This window comes from Catharus ustulatus, chromosome 4, assembly GCF_009819885.2.
Source record: "Catharus ustulatus isolate bCatUst1 chromosome 4, bCatUst1.pri.v2, whole genome shotgun sequence".
Classification (NCBI taxonomy): Eukaryota; Metazoa; Chordata; class Aves; order Passeriformes; family Turdidae; genus Catharus; species Catharus ustulatus.
This window is the reverse complement of record NC_046224.1, coordinates 20,178,988-20,198,690: the sequence shown is the minus strand read 5'-3', so window position 1 is coordinate 20,198,690 and position 19,703 is coordinate 20,178,988. Positions and strand designations below refer to the sequence as shown.

The following is a 19,703-nucleotide window of genomic DNA, read 5'->3' as shown; positions in this document are numbered from 1 at the left end:
TATTGCATGCCCTGGGATGTCAGTGCAACTGGAACACGTGAAAACCTTCTGAGTTTCTGTCTGTTGGTGAACATCTACATTACACATAAAACTTTACTGAGTGGCACACCAAAGCAGCTACACCAAGGGGCTGCATCAATCATTCCAACCCTGCTAGACCTCTTGCACTTCACTGACATGTAAGCAAAGAATATTTAGCAGCAAATACCACTGCATTTGCATTCCTCACTGTAACATTCATTTTTCCTTTTAAGGATAAGGTAATTGCTAGTAAATTATTCCAAAGTATCTCTTTCCATGATTTTGGCAATATAGGTGCACAATAATTTGGTAGTTAATTCAAATTCTTGTATTTCCAAACACACAGTTATAGTATTCTTCTCCTTCTCTATACCATTATTAATAGAGACCAACTCAACCCCCCAAATTATTATCACAATGCTGTTAAAAAGACTTGATCCCTTAAGCATGGTTAAGAATCATTACTTTTTACAGCACTTTGTTAAGCAAAAAGCTTGGACAGAGCTCCTCTAAAACTCCGTTCACCTCTGCATCCCAACAGAAAAATAAACTGAGAAACAAAATCAGCACAGTTACGTTGATCAGTTTGGAGCAACTTCTCCTCCCTCCATAACTCCCTTGTGGACCAGGGACACAGTGAGAGACCACAGGTTGCGCAAGGGGATGTCTCAAGTGTATTTCAAGTTGCTGACACACTTTCTCTCCCTGATGCAATCCTGTTTACCCAGCACTGACTTTCTGCTAAAGTTTCCATTAAATGGTTTGGTGCCAGTAACCTAAATTTTAAGGAAGGATAGTCCTCAAAGAAAGCCTCAAAATCCCACAAAAATGGAATATTCCCAGAAGACATCTTCCAACCACATCATTCTTCCATGGGCTAGGTAATACATACCTAGTCTGTCCTTTTCTGTAAGGACTCCAAAATCACACAGAAAGTGCTGTGCTTGTCAAAGATCATCACTTGTCACAAATGAGTTCCTCCAGCTCCAAAACAGAGCGAATGTTTACATTCAAAGTATGCCCTATGTCCTATGACAGCAAGAAGGACAACTGACTATTAGTACAGACAGGTAAGTAACAGTCCAGCTGTGCTCCCTATTTGCTGAGGAAGACTTTAAAAAACACAATTCAACCCAAGCTGATACCAAGTTTGCACAGGGGTAGCAGAAGAATTTCCTTGAGGACACGTAAATCACAGTGTGATACAGCAGCCTCTTTGGAAAGAGAAGCCTTTGCATTAAACCAAACCTTTCTGGTGTCTGAACTAGTAACCCAGTCCCTCAAAAAGAAGTTCAGAAAGCTAAGTAACTACTAACTACAGAACAACATTCTTCTGATGATGTGACAATAATGGCAATCTGTGGGAAGATAGCTTGAAAGGATAGTATAGAAGGCAATCTCTCCTGATGAATTACAGTGGTACTTAGTATGGAAACATCTGTGCCTGCCCAATGAGTTTGGGTGCTCTAAAAGAGTGGGCTAGCTAGCCACCAGTAGAGCTGCAGTTTGAGTTGGGGCTTGAGAACCACAGTCTGTTGCAGTTTGGGACAGAGCCTGCTGGCTGTGCTGTGAGGAGGAAGGGACATGTGGTCATGCAAGGGACAGATAAGGTGAGAAGCTGTGTGAGGAACAGACAGGGTTAGGTAGCCAGGAAAGGGACAGGCTGGGGTTTAGTCAGTTGTGCAGAGATGAGAGAAGGAGTCAGTACTGTGTGAAGCTGCCTATGAGGGAAGGAGTCAGTTGTTAGAAAGAAGTACAGTGAAAGAAGGCATGAAAAGTTTTCCAATAAAAGACTGGTGGTGATTCTAGTCCAGTCCATCTCCACCTAATTATTACAACATAATGGTGACCCTGACGTGATGATCGGGATTTGGGCTGTAGGGTGAGGTACAGCCAGAGACGGAGTCCAGTGAAGCTGAGAGCAGCAGGGAAGCTGCTGATCCAGACTTGATTGATTTTGACACCTGGAGGAACGCTTATCCAGGTGAGCCACTGGGAACTGACCTTTTTAACCATAATGAAAAACTTGGGGGCAGGGGGGGTGGAAATACCTCTGACTATGCCCTTCACAGTGTGTTATGTGTGTTATTGTGGGCTATCTCACAAGGTTTTGAGACTGATGCAAGTACTGCCTTTAGTGTTGTGGAGTATGGAAAAAAGCTGGGGAAAGACTATGGGACATAGTATTGATGCCTTTTTGTTTTTCTGTTCTGCTTTGGTGTGGAGCTTTTAGTTTTGTATTAAGGGTTACTAGGATCTTTTGACAAGGTGGTAAAAATAAAACAGTCCTATTCCAGCTGGGGACTCAAGGACAATTTTTTCAAACTTCCGGCCCTAAGCACAAACAACATGAAAAGAGGAGTATCCTAGTTTAGGGTAAATTTGGGGAAAATCTCCGGAAGGAGCCCCCAGAAAACAAAACCCCCATGAATCCTCCCCCCACCACCGGGTTCAGGAAGAATTTCCTCAGAGGAAAAGTGGAAAAAAACCTGTTTATTTAAAAAACAAAACACTCCCAACACTAGAAAAAAAAATTAACACCCCCAGATGACAAAAAAAACTCTTTCACCGCTCTGAGAGGATGACAAACTCAGAAAATCTCTCCTGCAAGTGGTCAGCCAGTTATCAGTCTCCGGTGCTGGGGATGACTGCTGCAGATGGCAAATTGCAGACTCCCAGTGTTCCTTGGTGTTTCCCAGGTCCTGGTCCAGAACAGGTTCAGATGCTATACAGAAAGGGAAAGAAAGAAAGAAAAAAAAAACAGTCCAGGGAAAGAGATTGGACTGCCTAACTAAACTAACTAATAAGCAAAAGCAAAAGCCAGCAAAGCTAAAGCCAGCAAGCCAAGCAAGCAAGCAAAAGCCAGCCCGAGCCAGCAAACCTAGCCTCCCCTAAAGGCACAGACGATGGGGGAGGGGAGCCAACTGATAAGTAGACAAAACAAACCTTCACTTAAATAGAACACACGACTGGGGATACAAGCACCATAACATCACCCCAGGACAAGTGGGCAAGTAAGCAAGGAGGATGAAACTTCATGATTTGAGGCTACTAACTGGACAGTTGACTCCTGTATGCAAATGGACTAAAACCTACAAAAATGTGAGATCTCGTGACCAAGCTCTCTTTTGCTTCCATCTTGGAGCCACCCAGGCAGGGGCCACGACTGTGGCACTGGCACTGCCAGGGCGTGGCCTTTGAAGGCCCCTCAATAAATATCCGTTTTATTCCCCTTAACTCTGTCTAGCCTCTGTTCCAGCTCCTCTAGGTGACAATGCCCTTTGCAGTGTGTTATGCGTGTTAGTGTGGACTAAGTTACAAGGTTTTGAGACTGATGCAAGTACTGCCTTTAGTGTTGGAGTATGGAAAGAAGCTGGGGAAAGACTATGGGAAACATGGTATCCAAAGGAGGGAAGGTAGCTGCAGATTTGGCTACCACCTGAAGATTGCTCTATGAGACTTTAAAAGAATGGAAAACACCAGGACGAGAGAGAGTAGGAGGTGGAAGAAGAATCAGAGCAAAAAATTGAAGCTAATAGGGAACAATAGAAAAATGAGGTTCAGCTTGAGAATATGCCTGTCACTGAAGTAGAGCCTGCCAGAGCTGCTTCTGCATCCCTAAAAGATTATGTTAAGCCTGTGTACCCCTCCTCTGCGCAGCAGTTACCTGAATTAAGAGCCAAGTCAAAATATGCTACTCCTGCACAGCAGTTAGTTGAAATAATTTTACAAAAGCAACAAAGCTGAAGAGGGAACAAGTGAAGTCATTAAAGCAACAAGATACAGAAAAAGCTGGAGATGTTAGTTCTATTGTTCAATGCAATGTGTCTATTTAATGATGAAATATATATATCGTATTTACGAATTGCAGCTCTTAATTTTTGTCTTTAATAGTATGTACTGTGCAAATTTGGACAATGTATCAAGCTTAATTCACAAATGCATTTCAGAGCCAAGGGAGAATCCTTAGGTTGATGTTCTATACTGATAAAAGCCGAACTAAACCAAAGTAAATAAAAAAAGGAAGTTAACAATCAATGAGGAAAAAAGGAAGAAGAATTACAGTAATTTCACAATTACAAGCCGCACCATTTTTACTAAAATTTTGATCTCAACCCGGAAGTATTGCTTGTAATCAGAAGCGGCCAAAATATGGACGAAGTTCAGAGATCTGCCCTTACCTTGTATCGCACCGGTCCTGTCCCGAGCAAAAATGGGTTGAAATCGATGATTTTCCGTTGTTCAGACAATGAACCAATCAGAGAACAGCTTCTTGCCTGCCCGTGGATGACAGCATTACTGGCAGGGTGGGGGTGTTAACGGGGTGAATTACCTCGACATGGCTACAGAGAGGAGACTAGCTTACAATGCCGAGTTTAAATTGAAAGCAATTGACTATGCAAAAGAACGTGGGAATAGATCTGCAGCTAGAGAATTCAGCATTAATGAATCCATGGTACGCAGATGGAGAAAGCAGGAGGACAAACTTCGTCTTACAAGAAAGACAAAGAAGAGTTTCCGCAGCAGAAAAGCAAGGTGGCCAAGGCTGGAAGACAGACTTCACCGCTGGATTTCTGAGCAAAGGGCAGCTGGCCGAAGCTTATCAACTGTCGCCGTTCGGATACAAGCCAAAGCAATTGCAAATGAATTGCATATTGAAGAATTTAAAGCAGGAGCGTCTTGGTGCTTCCATTTCATGAAAGGACGGCAGCTCTCTATCTGTACAAGGACCACGGTGTGTCAGCAGTTGCCGGCAGACTACAAGGAAAAGTTAGCCACCTTCCGGAGGCACTGCAAAAGGAAGATCTCTGAAAAAAATATACAGCCACATTGTATAATCAACATGGACGAAGTCCCCCTGACATTCGATATGCCGCTGACACGAACCGTGGAGCAAACCGGAACATTGACAGTTCCAATAAGAACCACAGGGAATGAAAAGACATCGTTTACAGTCGTCCTCGATGTTTCATCAAATGGGCGGAAGTTACAGCCACTGGTAATCTTTGAAAGAAAAATGTTGCTTAAAGATAAGTTTCCAAAGGGAATAGTTGTTGCAGTGAATCCAAAAGGCTGGATGGATGAACAGGTGATGAGGACTTGGCTAATGGAAGTTTATGCTCGCAGACCAGATGGCTTCTTTCATCCATTGCCGGGACTGCTGATTTTTGATTCCATGCGTGCCCACAAAACCGAAAGCATGAAAGGCACGGTGAAAAAGATGAACTCAGAGCTTGCTGTAATACTGGGTGGTTTGACCAAAGAACTGTAACCACTGGACATAAGCGTTATTTGTTCCTTCAAGGCGAAACTGCAACTTCTGTGGGAAAACTGGATGGTGGAAGGAGAACACTCCTTCACAAACACCAGGAGGCTGCGCCGAGCAAGTTATGCTACTGTCTGCCAGTGGATACTGATGCCTGGGGTAAAGTAACTGCCACAACTATCATCCGAGGGTTGACGAAGGCCAACATCATTCCTGGACTGACCAGCGACGGCATCGAGAGTACCGAAACTGATGACTCTGAGGATGAAGATATGGGCGATGTGGGGTTTGGGTTTGCTGGATGTCCCCATAGCCCAACTGCTGATTTCCAATACAGAGGATGAAGAGTTAGAAGATTTCATGGAAGATGAAGCCGCTGATGAAGCGGTTGATGAATGAAAAATGAAGATGTTTAGAAGTTTGATCAAAGTGTGTGATATTTCTCTGTATTTTTTCAGTGTTTTCAGTCTTGTGCGGCTGCGCGGCTGGCTGTCTTTGCGCGGCTGAGCAGCTGGCCGTGCTTGTGCTGCTGAGCGGCCGCGCGGCTGTTTAAAGGCAATGTGGATCCGTTGGAAATGCTTGCAAAATGACCACAGTATCGTTCGTATCTTTTTCTGCTTGTAAATAAACTTGCAGGGTGCACTGCCGCAGCTATTGCCTGCATCTTTTTTTGCTTGGAAATAATGTTTCCAAGGTTTTCGGCGCCTACCTGTAAACCCTGCGATCCCGCAATTCTGGTACTAATTGGCAACTTTGCGAAAGTGCGCTGCGAACGAAAGCACGGCTCATAATCCAGTACAGCTCATATATATGGATGAAGAACGAAATGTTGCCAACACCCAGAAGTGTGGCTTACAATCAGGTGCAGCTTATAATTGTGAAATTACTGTAATTGGAATAAATTAGATATGGTTATTATGCAACTGAAAATTTTCACTTTGAGTAATGAAATTGGAATAAATTGGTTATATGTGAGGAGAAACTTAGTACAATAAGACTCTTGGCTCTGAGGAAAGGTAAATATCTAATCAATCTACAGCATGCAGACTCTTATCTTAGGTTAGAACTTGCTGAAGTAATCATAATGCAAAGCTAAGTAAACTACTTGTGATATTTAAGAACTAGGATTTGAAGCCTATGTCCTTATTTGATGTGTTGCCCAAACAATTGTGTAGCTGTTGGTCTGAAGTGTTATATGTGAACGTGTTATAATGTCAATTTACTTAAATAAAAAAGGGAAAGTTGTGGGAAAATAGGTTGAAAGGATAGTATAGAAGGCAATCTCCTGATGAATTACACCTGTACTGATTATTGAGGAGTAGAAACATCTGTGCCTGCCCAGTGAGTTTGGGCATCCTAAGAGAGTGCACTAGCTGGCCACTAGTTACAGTTGAGGCTTGAGAAACACAGTCTGTTACAGTTTGGGATGGAGTTTGGTGGCTGTGCTGTGAAGAGGAAGGGACATGTGGTTGTGCAAGGGACAGATAAGGTAAGATGCTGTGTGAAGGACAGATGGGGTTAGGTGGCTCAGTAAGGGACAGGCTGGGGTTTAGCTAGTCATGCTGAGAGGAGAGAAGGATTCAGAGTTGTTAGAATTACACTGAAAGAAGGCATGGAAAGTTTTCTATTGGTGGTAATGCCAGTCCAGTCCGTCTCAACACAACTGCAACAGCAATCAGCCTTCCCCTGACACCTCAATTGAAATGTTACAGGTAACTTGCAAACAAGGCAGTTCCTCTTTACCTCCCATATCCTCCATCTTTTACCCAAGCTCAAATAGCGTGTTCCCAAATGGCCAACTTCCAGCATGAAGATTTTTAAGGACCACAGAAGCCAACTAAGTGGTGCAGGAGTAGAGAAGGCATGGAAGAACCCCACTGACCAGTGTGATGAGCAGTACCTCACCTACACAGTTCTCAAACAGGCAGATTCTGTTAGGAGTGCAGAAATAAATACACCAAACCTGGATTTGAGTGCTGAGGTCATTTAAGGCTGGCTTACGGATCCAGCCAGAGGCAACTGGCTTACAAACTGCACTTCTGAGTTTAGTAGATATTGAGGGGTGTTGTGTGCAAACATACTGAACGTGAATAAAATTCACCACCAAGTTTTCAAGTGCAAATGTATGTAATCTCCCTTAATTCTGATCTTAAAAAAATTCAGTTGCTCCCCCCAAATTCATAGCCTGCACAAATTCTCAGAAAATTGATAGTGATTAAATACCAACATGAAAGTTCACAAGAAATGAACTACTTAATTAAAGCTTCAAACAAGCAACACTGAATCTATTCCTCCATTGAAGAGGACTAAAAGTTTCTGCATAGAGAAAGTAGTAAATAAGTGTTAGAAGTACTATTAGTTAAGATATCAGACAAAAACTGATCAGATTCCTGACTTGTTATTTTTGTCTTCATGTAACAACAACTCCATCGGGATGTCTGAAGTTCAGCCTTCCTCAACATAAAATACTGCTTTTTACTTGCAATATAGCAAGGATAAAGGAAAGACTTTGAGTCTTTAAACATTTAGATTACTGATGTGTATAGGCTGTTGATTGTCTCTGGTTTGTTCTAATGATCCACAATTGCTTCAAATTAAGTACAGCTGAGGACTGCTGCAGATGCATCCAAATGTAGTGTTGTTTCAATAACTTAATAGCACTTTGATGTTTGCCTTGCTGAATTCTTCACTGCTGAAGGAGGATCAGAGTCTTCAGTTTACAGCAAAAAACAAAACAAGGCAGTTATGAAGATCATGTAACACAGAGCTCTGAAGCCCACAGAGGAGGTTTGCTGCAATATGATTGTCTGCTTCTGGTCTCTTGAGAACAAACAGCTGCTGTAGCAGTTGCTCCCTCCTCTTCTACATCTTCCTTTACCTCCTGGACACCTTCTGCTTCTTGAAATGGATGTTCTAAAAGTTTCAGTACATTTCTTACCTACAGTGAAAACACAGTATGGTTGTAAAAGAACCTCATGCCAAATAATGAATAGGTAAATATTGTATTTAATACATGAACTCCAGACAAGCCAAATATTAAACAGATAATACACATAAGATGCAAACTGTAAAACTGTACCTGGCTGAGGTTGTATCTGTATGGGACTCAGGCTCAAATAACTTGAAATGCAAATATTAAATACAAATTCTGATGTAAAGTCTCAAAATAAATTATTTTTCCCATATTCTGCATGTAATGTTCCACATGCTGAATCCATAGATGAAAGCTGTAAACTTTAAAAGATAACACTTTCCAGAAAGGAACAAGTATAAACTAATCCTCAGCTGCCTTCCAAACCACTCTCAAGACAGTAAAAGCAGTGTGTCTTGTCCTGAGGTCAGCCTACAAAAGCTGGTGAAAGTCAGATTCAGAATTTTGATTCTATTATTTGTACTGCAGTCATTAAAATTACAGTTTCAACAAAAACAATAAAAACCTCCTGAACAGTGAATTCCCAATTTCCTTACTGCCCAAGATTCCAGACTAAATTTTGCCTGGTATAATGTCAGTCATTGACAGTACCACTACATATCCACACAAGCTGAGAGAGAGAGAGAGCAATAATAGCATACCTCTGAGAAATCCCCATTTTCAGCTGCTTCTATGGCATTCTGGGCAATATAATTTCTCAAGATATATTTTGGATTGTTTGAATTCATGACCTTCACATGCTCAGCATTCCAGGCATCAGCGTTACCAACACTTTCTATTTCTTTTTGCAAACGGACTCTGAAATTAAACAGGTGATAACAATTGGTTTTTACCAAGAACTACACATAGAAGTTGACACATTTTCTTGTTTTGATATACTTCATTTGCAGTTCTTAAAAAATACTACATCATCTACAATCCTCTCAGTTTATAAAATGCAGCATGACAGCAGACTATAAAACACCACTTAAAAGTAGTACTGTGGACAATCAGCAGGTCCTGACATGGCTTGAGGAAGTGGCACAGCACAGCTTTTCTATTCTCTAAAGTCAGATCAAGATATGGGATATAGTCTGTTCTGCATTGCTCTGCAATGACTGAAACATTCAGGTCCTGCTTTTCAAGTATTTCTGCACTGTTTATTGGTTAAAGCTTTTGCTGTTCTGGTAAAAGCAGAGGGATGCAATATAGCTGAGGCAGTTTGAGGTACTATCAGTAATACTTGCTAAAGCTCTCAGCCCTGGTGGAGAACAAGATCACAGGTAGCCAGGTGAGGAAAGATTCGACCTAATCCACACAGTAAAAAAAAATTAATAACACTCTATTCGGGGGTTTTCTTTACAAAAACAATCTCCTGTTAGCATTTAAGTTTTTAGGCTTTAGAACAGTCTGGACATTTGTTTTTCCTGGCCATTATTTCTGTTTTAACTCTTTGATTAAGAATACTTGCTTTCTATATTAACACATAGACTTTTTCTTGTGGGAAAAAAAAAATCAAAGGTCAGTCAGTTGTAGTTACTGAGCACTTAAAAGTTCACAACTGTAATTAGTCTATGTCAGAATCAACATCAATATTGTTGAAGCACTTTTCTTACTAGATTTGATGCTAGGTGATTTCTACACCCTCACCCTACCTCAAAATCTAGTAAACAAAAGAAAAAGATGCCCTTGAACTTTCACAGCAACAAAGACACTGTTTATGGCAGTAGATAACATTCTTGTATTGTATGCCCTCCCCACCCTCTTAATCTATATTTGAGAAGGGTGTCTTTTGTGAGACATGCACGTTATTCTCAAAATGCAGAAATATAATAGTGCTATCAATATTGAGAAACCTTACCTGTATTTCTCCAGCCATTCCTTCCAGTGTCTTTTATTTCTGCTAAGTAAATCATCTGCTGTTAACTGCTGCAGTTTAGAGAACTGTTCGATGCGTTCCAATTCTTTATTTATATTAGCTTTTGTTCCAATTAAAGCAAACAGCTGAGGATTAGACTGAGCCAACATCAGCATCATTGACAGTTGTCTGGGAACAAAAAGAACAAATGCATTAGAGAATGAAGTTGAGCTGCCTGTCAAGAACCATCTCTTTGCAATCAAAGTAGATACAAAAACATTCACAACAAACTAGGATTTCACTAGAGAGGTTAAGTAACAGAAATTCGTACTTAACAAAACAGTTTTTTATTATAAATGATCCTAATTTTACTGTTTCTTCCCCCTTCTTCAGTGTGTTTAATTCATGTTCCTGTGGTAAAGTGCAGACAGTAGATTTTCAAGATCACTGATTTAGTTGCACAATTCTCATCAAAACCCTTTGAACTTCAAAAGGAATTTGGTTTTAAAATTTTTATCATACTTAGATATCAAGATAATATAGAATTCACAGGTTTTGTTGTTTGGGTTTTATTAATTTCTTTAACACCTATTATTTTTGCCAGTACTAATAAAAACCTAAATGATATGGGTAAAAAATACTTCATTTAAGTTGCATTAGACAACACTGTGTTTGATTTTTTTAGTTAGCCAGTCAAAATCACAGACTGCGAACTGCTTTCTGGTAATAAATTCCAAACAATATCCAGACTATTTTGCTGTAAGTTTGACTAGGAATGCATCTTTTCACATTTCACTAGCTGGTATTAGCTGGTGCTGTACAATAGCTCCACCTTATTTTCCAATACCATGATAGCTTTTATTTTTCCTGAATTAATAACTACAGTATAGCATAAAGTAAAATAAAAACCCAAAGAGTTGCAGCATATCAAAATACAAAGTGTTTTTATTTCCTCTGAGAATGCATTTTTAAGCAAAGGAGAAAAGAAACATTTCTCAAAACAGACATACGGCAAAACAGACAACTCATTATAGCAAGTTATATTTTCCTATTTTTAGTCAGCAGAGATAAGCCAGATGCTTTAACGTACTATCCAGGTCTGATATACAGATCTGACATGCCTAAATCGATGATATCCAAGTGCTGGGATTAAAAAATAAATCACTCATGCATTCAGTTTAATACAGTACTTACTATTCCCCTCCAAAATGTCACATCCCTATAATGATGATTTACAGCTACTTTTCATGTTTCTCTAGTCCTGAATGCAGTGTTTTTTAAACCATCTCTACCACACAAGCTATCTCTGTATTGTGCTATCAACACACAGCAAAAGCTGAAAAATTTGGTAGGTTGATTACCTTCACGGAGCACTTACTAAACAGAGGGGTGAAGGAAGTATATCCAAAATACCTTTAATTTTTTCCCCCCATCTCCAAGAAATTAAAAACTGCTGCAATCACTGTTATAAGCAGCAGTTTGGACATGAATTATTGTTTTTTCATGTTCAAAGCAGTTGGACTGCAGGACAAATGGGGCATGGCCTACACCACCTAAAGGTTATTCTTAGGCCAGAACTTTGGCAGTTGAAAGTGACTTTTTGCTGACAGTACACCAGCAGAATAGCATATAGTTCAAACCCATTTCTTCTGTAAAATACTTCCATATTACTTCATTATTTGGCACTCTCATTGCCTCAAGTCAGCAGAGACAGGGAAGAAAATAAAAAGACCAAGCAAAAGCTCAGACAACTTTAACTCAAGAACCAACTGCTGAAAGTCACTGCTGTATATCGTGATGCATCTATTTAACAGTGGCATTTCCAATCTTAAAATCAGTGAAATATTACATACCATGCAGAGTTCACTATGGTTATAATGAAACTAAAAGCAAAAGTCAAAAGCATTTAAGCAGAGTAATACCTTGGATCCATCTGTGGTTTAAAAACAACTTTCAGTTCTTCCACAGAAGCACACTGACTTGTAAGCTCTTCTAAGAAATCTTCAAATTTTGAAGGATCAATATCTACTGAGAATGAACTCAGCAAGTAAAAAATATTTGTGAAGTCTCCAGCTGAAAAAAAATGAATTTTATGAGTAATGCAACTAATAAATCAGCAGGAAAGCAGTTCCCATGCCTCCTTCCTAACTCCTGCAACAGTACAGGTCACCATTCTAAAGAGGCAAATAAACTGTTCTCTCAGTGAGGGTGCAAATGTGAGAGAGGGGCTCTGTATAAGGCAACAACTACTCCACGGCTCACTATAAAGTAATTATTTTCAGCCTCTTGTTCTTCTCTCAGAAAATAATGTAGTTACACAAGACTGCTTTCTTTTAAGGTCAAGATATAAATTGTATTTTGATTTGATAATATGTTCTGATAGGCTATTAAATAGCATGTTCTGTACTGTCCACCAACCTGTGAGATGCATGGTTTCAAGCAGTTCAGACACCAGCTTACTATCCTCTTCTAATTCCAGTTGGATTAGGCCTAGTTTTTTTCTCATCTTCTGCAAATAGTGTTTCTCAAATTCTGCATCATACTCCTCTTCCAGGATGAGCTGGCTTGTTTCCAAGGGCAGCTCTGGAACTAAAGCTTCAGCAAGTTTCCCCAGGTTCCACTTGCAAATCTCTGGCTGCTTGTTGTAAGCATAGCGCCCTGTATTATCAGAACCATTGCAAACATGCTCAGGGTCATACCTACAAGAGAAGAAATAGTTAGCATTCTTCTAGTTATCTGGACTCCAACACTGTGAGAAGTAGTACTTTTATTATTTTTGTCTGCTCTAGGAACTAAAAATTTGAAAACAAAACACTCCTTGATTCTTTTCCCAATGCCACAGGTTACAAGAACAGTCTAACAATACATTGACAAGAAGAATTACAGGACAACTAGAACTACTTTAATCTCCTTTGCCATAAAGACAATTCAAAAATCAACTTTAAAGTTAAACTATTAAAGCAACTGTAAACACCAGGATTGTCCTACATAGCAAGAACATATGCACACTCCAAACAATGATGCCCACACTGACCTGTCCATAAACCCAAAAGGGCCATAGTCAATGGTTAGTCCAACTATACTCATGTTATCTGTATTCAGCACGCCATGGCAAAACCCCACACACTGCCACTCAGCAACCAGTCTTGCTGTCCGTTTGGTTATCTGAAAGAAAGGATGTTTTTTCATTTCTCATCACAGCCTGTTTCCAATACATTCATGTATTTCCTAGTCTGAACTGGGCAGATTCTGGCATTATGTCAGACACACAAACATCTTAAGGACAGTTTGCCCCTCTCCTCCTGTCAGTAACTCCCTGTTTCTCTGCCTCCTATTTCCATTTGCCTTCACTTCTCACCTTCCATGTTTGCCTTACCAAGCTAACAATACATAGAAACTCAAAACAACTATTTTCTCCATGCTGCAGTGTAACTGTATTTCATTAAGGTTCAAAATACCAACTACAAATTGTTTCATCAGATGTTTCTATGCCTTTGTGCTCAAATCCAGAATTTTTCTATCTTTTTTTTTAAAAAACATACACAGTCAAGTAAAGAAGAAAAATTAGGCCAATCTTGCACTCACAGGTCGTGAAAACCACAAATTATGCATGAAACAGAACCTTTTGGTTCACCTTGAGATCCCACACTTCTAATTTTTCTAATATTTTCATGCTAAGTACTTTACCCATTTTTCCCGAATGCTGATTCATGGGGCAGTTGGAAGCCAGCAGTGAGCCACATGTGTCCAAAACTGATTACCTAGGCCATGAACTAGTAAGAGAGGCACACCCTCCATGACGACTCTGTGCCAGGAAAATGAAAAATTCAAAAATGAAAAAATCCTGGCCACCAGGGTTGGGATGAAAGCACTCCAGTGGTAAGGGGTCCTTGTATGGATGCATTGCACTCCACCAGTGTTATGGTAAAAAGAAATCCCCCTGATGAGAGTGCTCAAAAGCAACTAAAGTTTGAGTGTCACTCAAAGATGGGTATATTGATAATGAGGAGATAGCTCTGCATCCTCTGACCTTTATTATTTTTGATCAAATTTTTTCTACAGCTAGCCAAACTAGAAGGCAAGTACGGTGTATCTATAAATAAAACTGCCAGCTGAAGGACGTGCTCATTTAAATTTAAACAACAGCTACAAATTATTAGAGAAGTACAGGTAATTGTGCCTGTTTTCTAGACAGTGCTGTGAAATGCAATCACCTGTACTTTTTTCTCCATTTCCTCCACAGTGCAGAAAGAATGATAAACAAGACAGAGTTGAAGTGACAGCAGTTCTGCTAAAGGATGTGTTTGTTCAATTAGAGAGCAGTCTGGGGTGATTTTCAGGTGGAGAAAAGTCTGAAAAGTCTCCACTAAGGATGAGAGAAAACATGAGAAGGCAGTGATAGCACAGACATGGAGTGCAGGCAGGCAGTGGCACGAGAAGCACAATAAACAAAAAAATGGATCAGGGAAATGAGAAAAGGATGCTAGGAATATGGGTGGGAAGAAGGAGAAGGAAACCAGTAGCTACTGGGCAGGAAAAGCAGCCAAAAGCAGAAAGAGGCAGGACTGGGCATACCCACAAAGATCCCCAAGTCCCATATGACTTTTCTGCCATCAGAAAGTAAACGTGCCATCAGCTACAGAGCTGGACACACTCAGAGTGACAACCCACAGCTTCTCCTCATCAACCCCAACTGTTCACACACGAAGGGCTTGTCCAGTAGAGTTAAATTCTTTGGAAGATACTGGTAGACCCAAATCACAGCTTGCTTTGAAGAACTAATGCAAGTATGCACAGGTTGTGGTAAAGAAAAACAAAAAGGGAAAGAAACCAAACCAAAGAATGTCAGCTATCAAGTCTGGCTTTTGACCTCTCATTGGTCTGTTATGGAAGTGCATCATGCTGCAGCCATGCCCTCAGTCCATACCAGATAATTTCAGATATCAGAGCACCACAACAGCTTTCAGATAGACTAGTCAAGTATTAGACACTGGTATTTTTTAATTACTCTGTTTGCTGGTCAGTTATGAGTGCTCAGCTACCTTTAAAAAGTTTTAAAGTCTGAAGTTAAACTGATTTGCAGACAATATTCCTGTTTGGAATTTGGAAAATGAGACTCAACATTCTCAGTATTTTACAAAACGATGCCTTGCAAGTGATGTCTCAGCACCATCAACTCATCATCTGACAACCAGAGCCAGAACTCCCTCTCACAGTTTAAGACAGTCCCAGCAATTGGAGACAAGACTTTGGAAGCTTCCCCCAAAGCAGGGAAATTATGATTTACCATTAGGAAAGTTAAATTGTTTTCACAGGTTAGATCAGTATCAACACTGCTCTCATCAATAAGCAGGTCTACTAAGAATGCTTTCTCCAAAGAACACTTCAAACAATAGAATGATACAATGTACTGACTCCAGTCATCTATGCCTGCAGATGAAGTTCCTAAAGATTACCGGTATGGATTTATGAAGACAATCTGATCTTCCTTACCTCTTTGAAGAAAGCAGCATTCCTCTGAATAGTGTTGTCTGAATAAGCTTCCTGGATTTCTGGGTAGAAAGTGCTGATCACATAATCAAGCATCTGTATTCGAATATCATTTCGGTCAACGCTGGGACCCTTGCGTCCAGTGTATTCATCAGGGGGTTTAAAAATTTCAAAAGAGCCAAATCTGTTTCAAAATAAAAACACTTTTGAGAATTATCTGATGCTATTAACATAATTCGATATTGCACATAATAAAAACATTTACTGTTGTTGCAATAACAGCACTTCATCTTTCAACACCAGTTCTTCAGGCGACTGAGAGAAAAGACCTGCAAGACTCCTACACTGAACATGGTGAGGATCAGTGACTTGGTGAAAGAAAGCTCCTATACCAACACGTAACTAAGTTGACAACCTGGCAGTACTGAACACCAGCTCATTCAAGTTTGTTCTAACTCCTTCTAATGAAAATATTGTAACCTGCAAATATGTAGAAGCTGGACTTATTTAAAATACTAGACTGTATATCAAGCATACCAGATATATTTTCCAGATACGTAAACACACAGGAACACACACAAATATACACACACATTGAAAGCACATATTCCTTATACCTCATCTTCCCCTAATATTCTGCAACCTTAGAGGATGCAATGCAACTTCGGAAAATGCCTAATAGCTTTTGCTGGAGCAGAAAACTCATACAATTCTCAGACAGGGAAGTACACCCAAACTTTCACAGTACTACATTAGAACTGGAATTAAAGATAGTGTTATAATCCACCACCACACTACTACTTAAAAAATAACCCAAAAATCATGTATTCTGTACAAGAATAAACATGAAAAATCTCTTCTCCTAAGTCTGCAGAACTTACTTCTTCTTTCTGCCAGGCCAGCAACCCTATCATTTATGTCTCAATGCAAAAACAGCAGCCCATCCCATCTGCTGAGCAAGAAAAGCAGCTTCCTACAGCCCAGCAAAAGAAGTTCCAAGCCTTCAGAACAAGAAACACATAAACAGTGCTGTTAGGGAAATACTCTTAAAATGGTATTTTGAAAGACTGTTTAGTTTTAAAGGAAAAAAACCAAAACAAAACCGATCAACAAAATAAGCTTCTACCTTATAAATGTAGAGGCTATTCTCAGAACAACTGTACACCTTTCATTTTTTGGATTCCCATCATAAAATACGTCCCGAACGACTGTGGAGTCAGATGTCACGCAGGTGCCAGCCCGTGTTGTTGGTATTCCCAGGTGGAACATGGCCTCACTGCACAGGAACTCGCGAATGCTCGACCGCAGGACCTTCCGACCATCAGCCTGGCTGCAGCAAGAACACAGAGGGGTTTTAGCCTATAAAGGCACAAACTCCTGTCTCCTCTGGAGCAGTGGAGAAATAATAGCCTAGAAGTAGCACAGTCTGTCCATGGTCACACAAAAAAGTGGCAGACGTGAACAGAAAAGCTGGACTTCAAACTTCTGTTAAAGTTCAATTAGATGGACACAACAACTTGCAAGGAAGAGCACACATAACAGAAAAAAACCCTCCACATATCCCTTCTAATCATTAACTATGTTGGCTTTATTGATGCAATAGTCTTTTAAAAAAAATTTAAATTTTGGACAGCTATAGCTATTTTATATATTGTATATCAAGTCTATAGTTACCTCTAAATTAAATATAATGAAAAATATTATTTTGAATCTTTCTGGGTAAGCAATCTAGAAATGGGGTCCTAAATGTGAGCATGCACAACAGTTGTATTTTAAAAAAAAAACAAACCACCAAAACACACAGATAACAAACCAGATTATTTAATAGATACTAAGCAAATGGAACAGACACAGGTGGTTCTCAGCCCACACTCCCAGCACTTCAAAAGCCACAGGAAAGCAGGAGAGCTGCCCAGGGCAGATCTACAAAGCTAACACCATATCTGGGATTTTTCACTGTGATTTCCTTAACCCTCACAGACCTGACGAAGGCCTTCAGAGGTCTACATATATGAAACGAAGGTGTACCCAGCCTGTGTAGAGCTGGGACAGAAAATACAGAAAGTCCAAGTGGGAAAAATTACTTGAAATACTCAAAGTATTTAAAGGCTAATGTGATAATATAAAGATACCCATCCCTTGCAGAGATTTGGTCAGTATGTCATTGTGGGGGCTTTCCCACTATTCTGTCCCACAGCTGGGAAGAGTGGGGAGAAGGAGCAGGAGCACAACCAAACACCCACACTGGAATACCATCTATGTGGGCAGCAATTACACACTGCTCTCTCCACTGTCACCATGGTCTGCATCCTCCCGAAGGGGAAACCCGCACAGGATAACCAGAGACAGCAGGCGCCACCCGAACGAGATCCAGCTACACTACTGTTTTCCAGCGGAAAAATTCGCCACCTCCTCTTCTGCCAAAGTTAAACAAAAAACAAACAACCACGAGGGCTCAGGAGATGACCTTCGCCTCAGGGAACGATCCTCAGCGCGGCACCAGCCCCTCGCTGACGCGACCTGCGGGCCGTGCCCGTGCCCCCCTCACGGCGCCGAGCCACGCACGGGGCACCGGGCGCTGCAGCTCCCAAAGCGCGCCCCGCGGGCCGCTCCGGCCCGTCCTTACCGGGAAAAGGGGGTGATGCCGGCGCCCTTGAGCTGGATCTCCCAGCGGTCGCCCCCCGGGCCCAGCACCTCGCCCAGGTACATGGCGGCGCCGTCGCCCAGCTGCCCGGCGAAGCTGCCGAACTGGTGGCCGCAGTAGCAGTGCGCCGCGGGCTCCGCGCCCGCCGGCACCCGGTTCCCGCTGAAGAACAGCGCGGCCTCGGCCTCCGCCGCCGCCGGGTCGGCCGCGGGCGGCTCCAGCCCCAGCAGCGCCAGCGCCGGCAGCGACATGGCCACGAGCCGCGGGTTCTGCAGCGGGCTGGGCCGCACCCGAGCGAAGCAGGCGCCGGGCACGGTCCGAGGGCCGCCCTCCTCCGAGGCGTCCACGGGCAGCGAGCGCAGAGCCAGGTTGTCGAAGCGCAGCGCGCCCAGCCAGCCCCCGCCGCCCTCGGGCTGCTGCATCGCCGCACCCGCGGAGCCGCCCCGGGCCCAGCCCCACGCCGGCCGCAGCAGCCGCGGGGGGAAGCGGCGGGCGCTGCGCAGCACCGAATTCATGGGCCGGGGGCGGGGCCGCGGCGAGTCCCGCCCATGGGGCCACCCTGCCCGGGAGCGGGGAGCGGGGCTGGGCCCGGCGGGTAACGCTTGGCCCCGGGCGGGGCGGCTCAGCCCGCTCGGAGCTGGTGCGAGGGGCGGGCGGCGGCGGGCACCAGGCAGCGCGGGCATGCTGGACACATAAGAGGAAAAAAGATAAACGAATGTATACCACAACCCAGTACTTAGTCACAATGCTCCTGTTTTGTGTTATAACAGCTACTGCAGTGGTGGATCAAGACCAAACCTCTTCAAGGTATGCACACCTGCCTTCTCTGAAGGGGCCAGCGGGTGCCGCCACTTATCCCGAACACAGCAGGTAAACCATCCGCAGACAGTAGATGGCACTACATTATTACTATTACTTGTACTTTCCAGCCAACCTCAAACGTGAGTCTCAACTCTAAAGAATTGGGGTGTAACCATAACAGACAGCATGGTGATGGCAGCAGGGAGAGGGGCTGCCCAGTGGCAGGTGATGCACATCCAGAACCTTGTTGCGCTTGTACAAACTTAAAGCCCTGAGCAACCTTGCCAGGCTTCCCCACACACAGCTCCAGGAACAGAACACTCCTGCTGGCCCTGGAGAAAGCAGATGTGCAGCTTAGCTGCTGCAGAGACACATCACGTTAATAACTACCTCTATCTAATCAAGTATCACTTTTCATTACTTTGTCCAGTTTGTAAATCATCTCTGTAGCCAGAATCAGGGACATCTTACCACTTGAAAGTCATCTAGCTGGAATAATTATTTTTCTTTTCCTTTTTTTTTTTAAATTATTTTAAATTTTTTGTTTCTTTTTGTGGTTTTGTTTGGCTTTTTAGGTCTGATCCTTCCCACTTTCCCTCAATCATTAGTCAAGATACACAAGTATCAGGCATCTTGGATAAGGCAAGTGTGAAAGTAGCTGTGCGCATCTTTCCCCCACCCCAATTGTCACTAGAGCTTTTCCGTGTCATAC

The 19,703-nt window shown here is 42.1% G+C and overlaps 1 protein-coding gene across 1 annotated transcript; it reads right to left on the bottom strand.

The window, feature by feature from the left end:
- Window positions 1-7,742: 7,742 nt before the first annotated feature.
- On the bottom strand, window positions 7,743-18,705 carry SELENOO (selenoprotein O). Its single transcript, XM_033058576.1, has 9 exons — window positions 18,173-18,705; window positions 16,673-16,876; window positions 15,550-15,730; window positions 13,091-13,221; window positions 12,475-12,755; window positions 11,979-12,129; window positions 10,060-10,245; window positions 8,861-9,017; window positions 7,743-8,225 (listed from the first exon to the last, which is right to left on the bottom strand). The coding sequence occupies exons 1-9, from the start codon at window positions 18,703-18,705 to the stop codon at window positions 8,031-8,033; spliced, it is 2,019 nt and encodes a 672-aa protein (XP_032914467.1). The 3' UTR covers window positions 7,743-8,030.
- Between the last annotated feature and the right edge of the window lie 998 nt (window positions 18,706-19,703).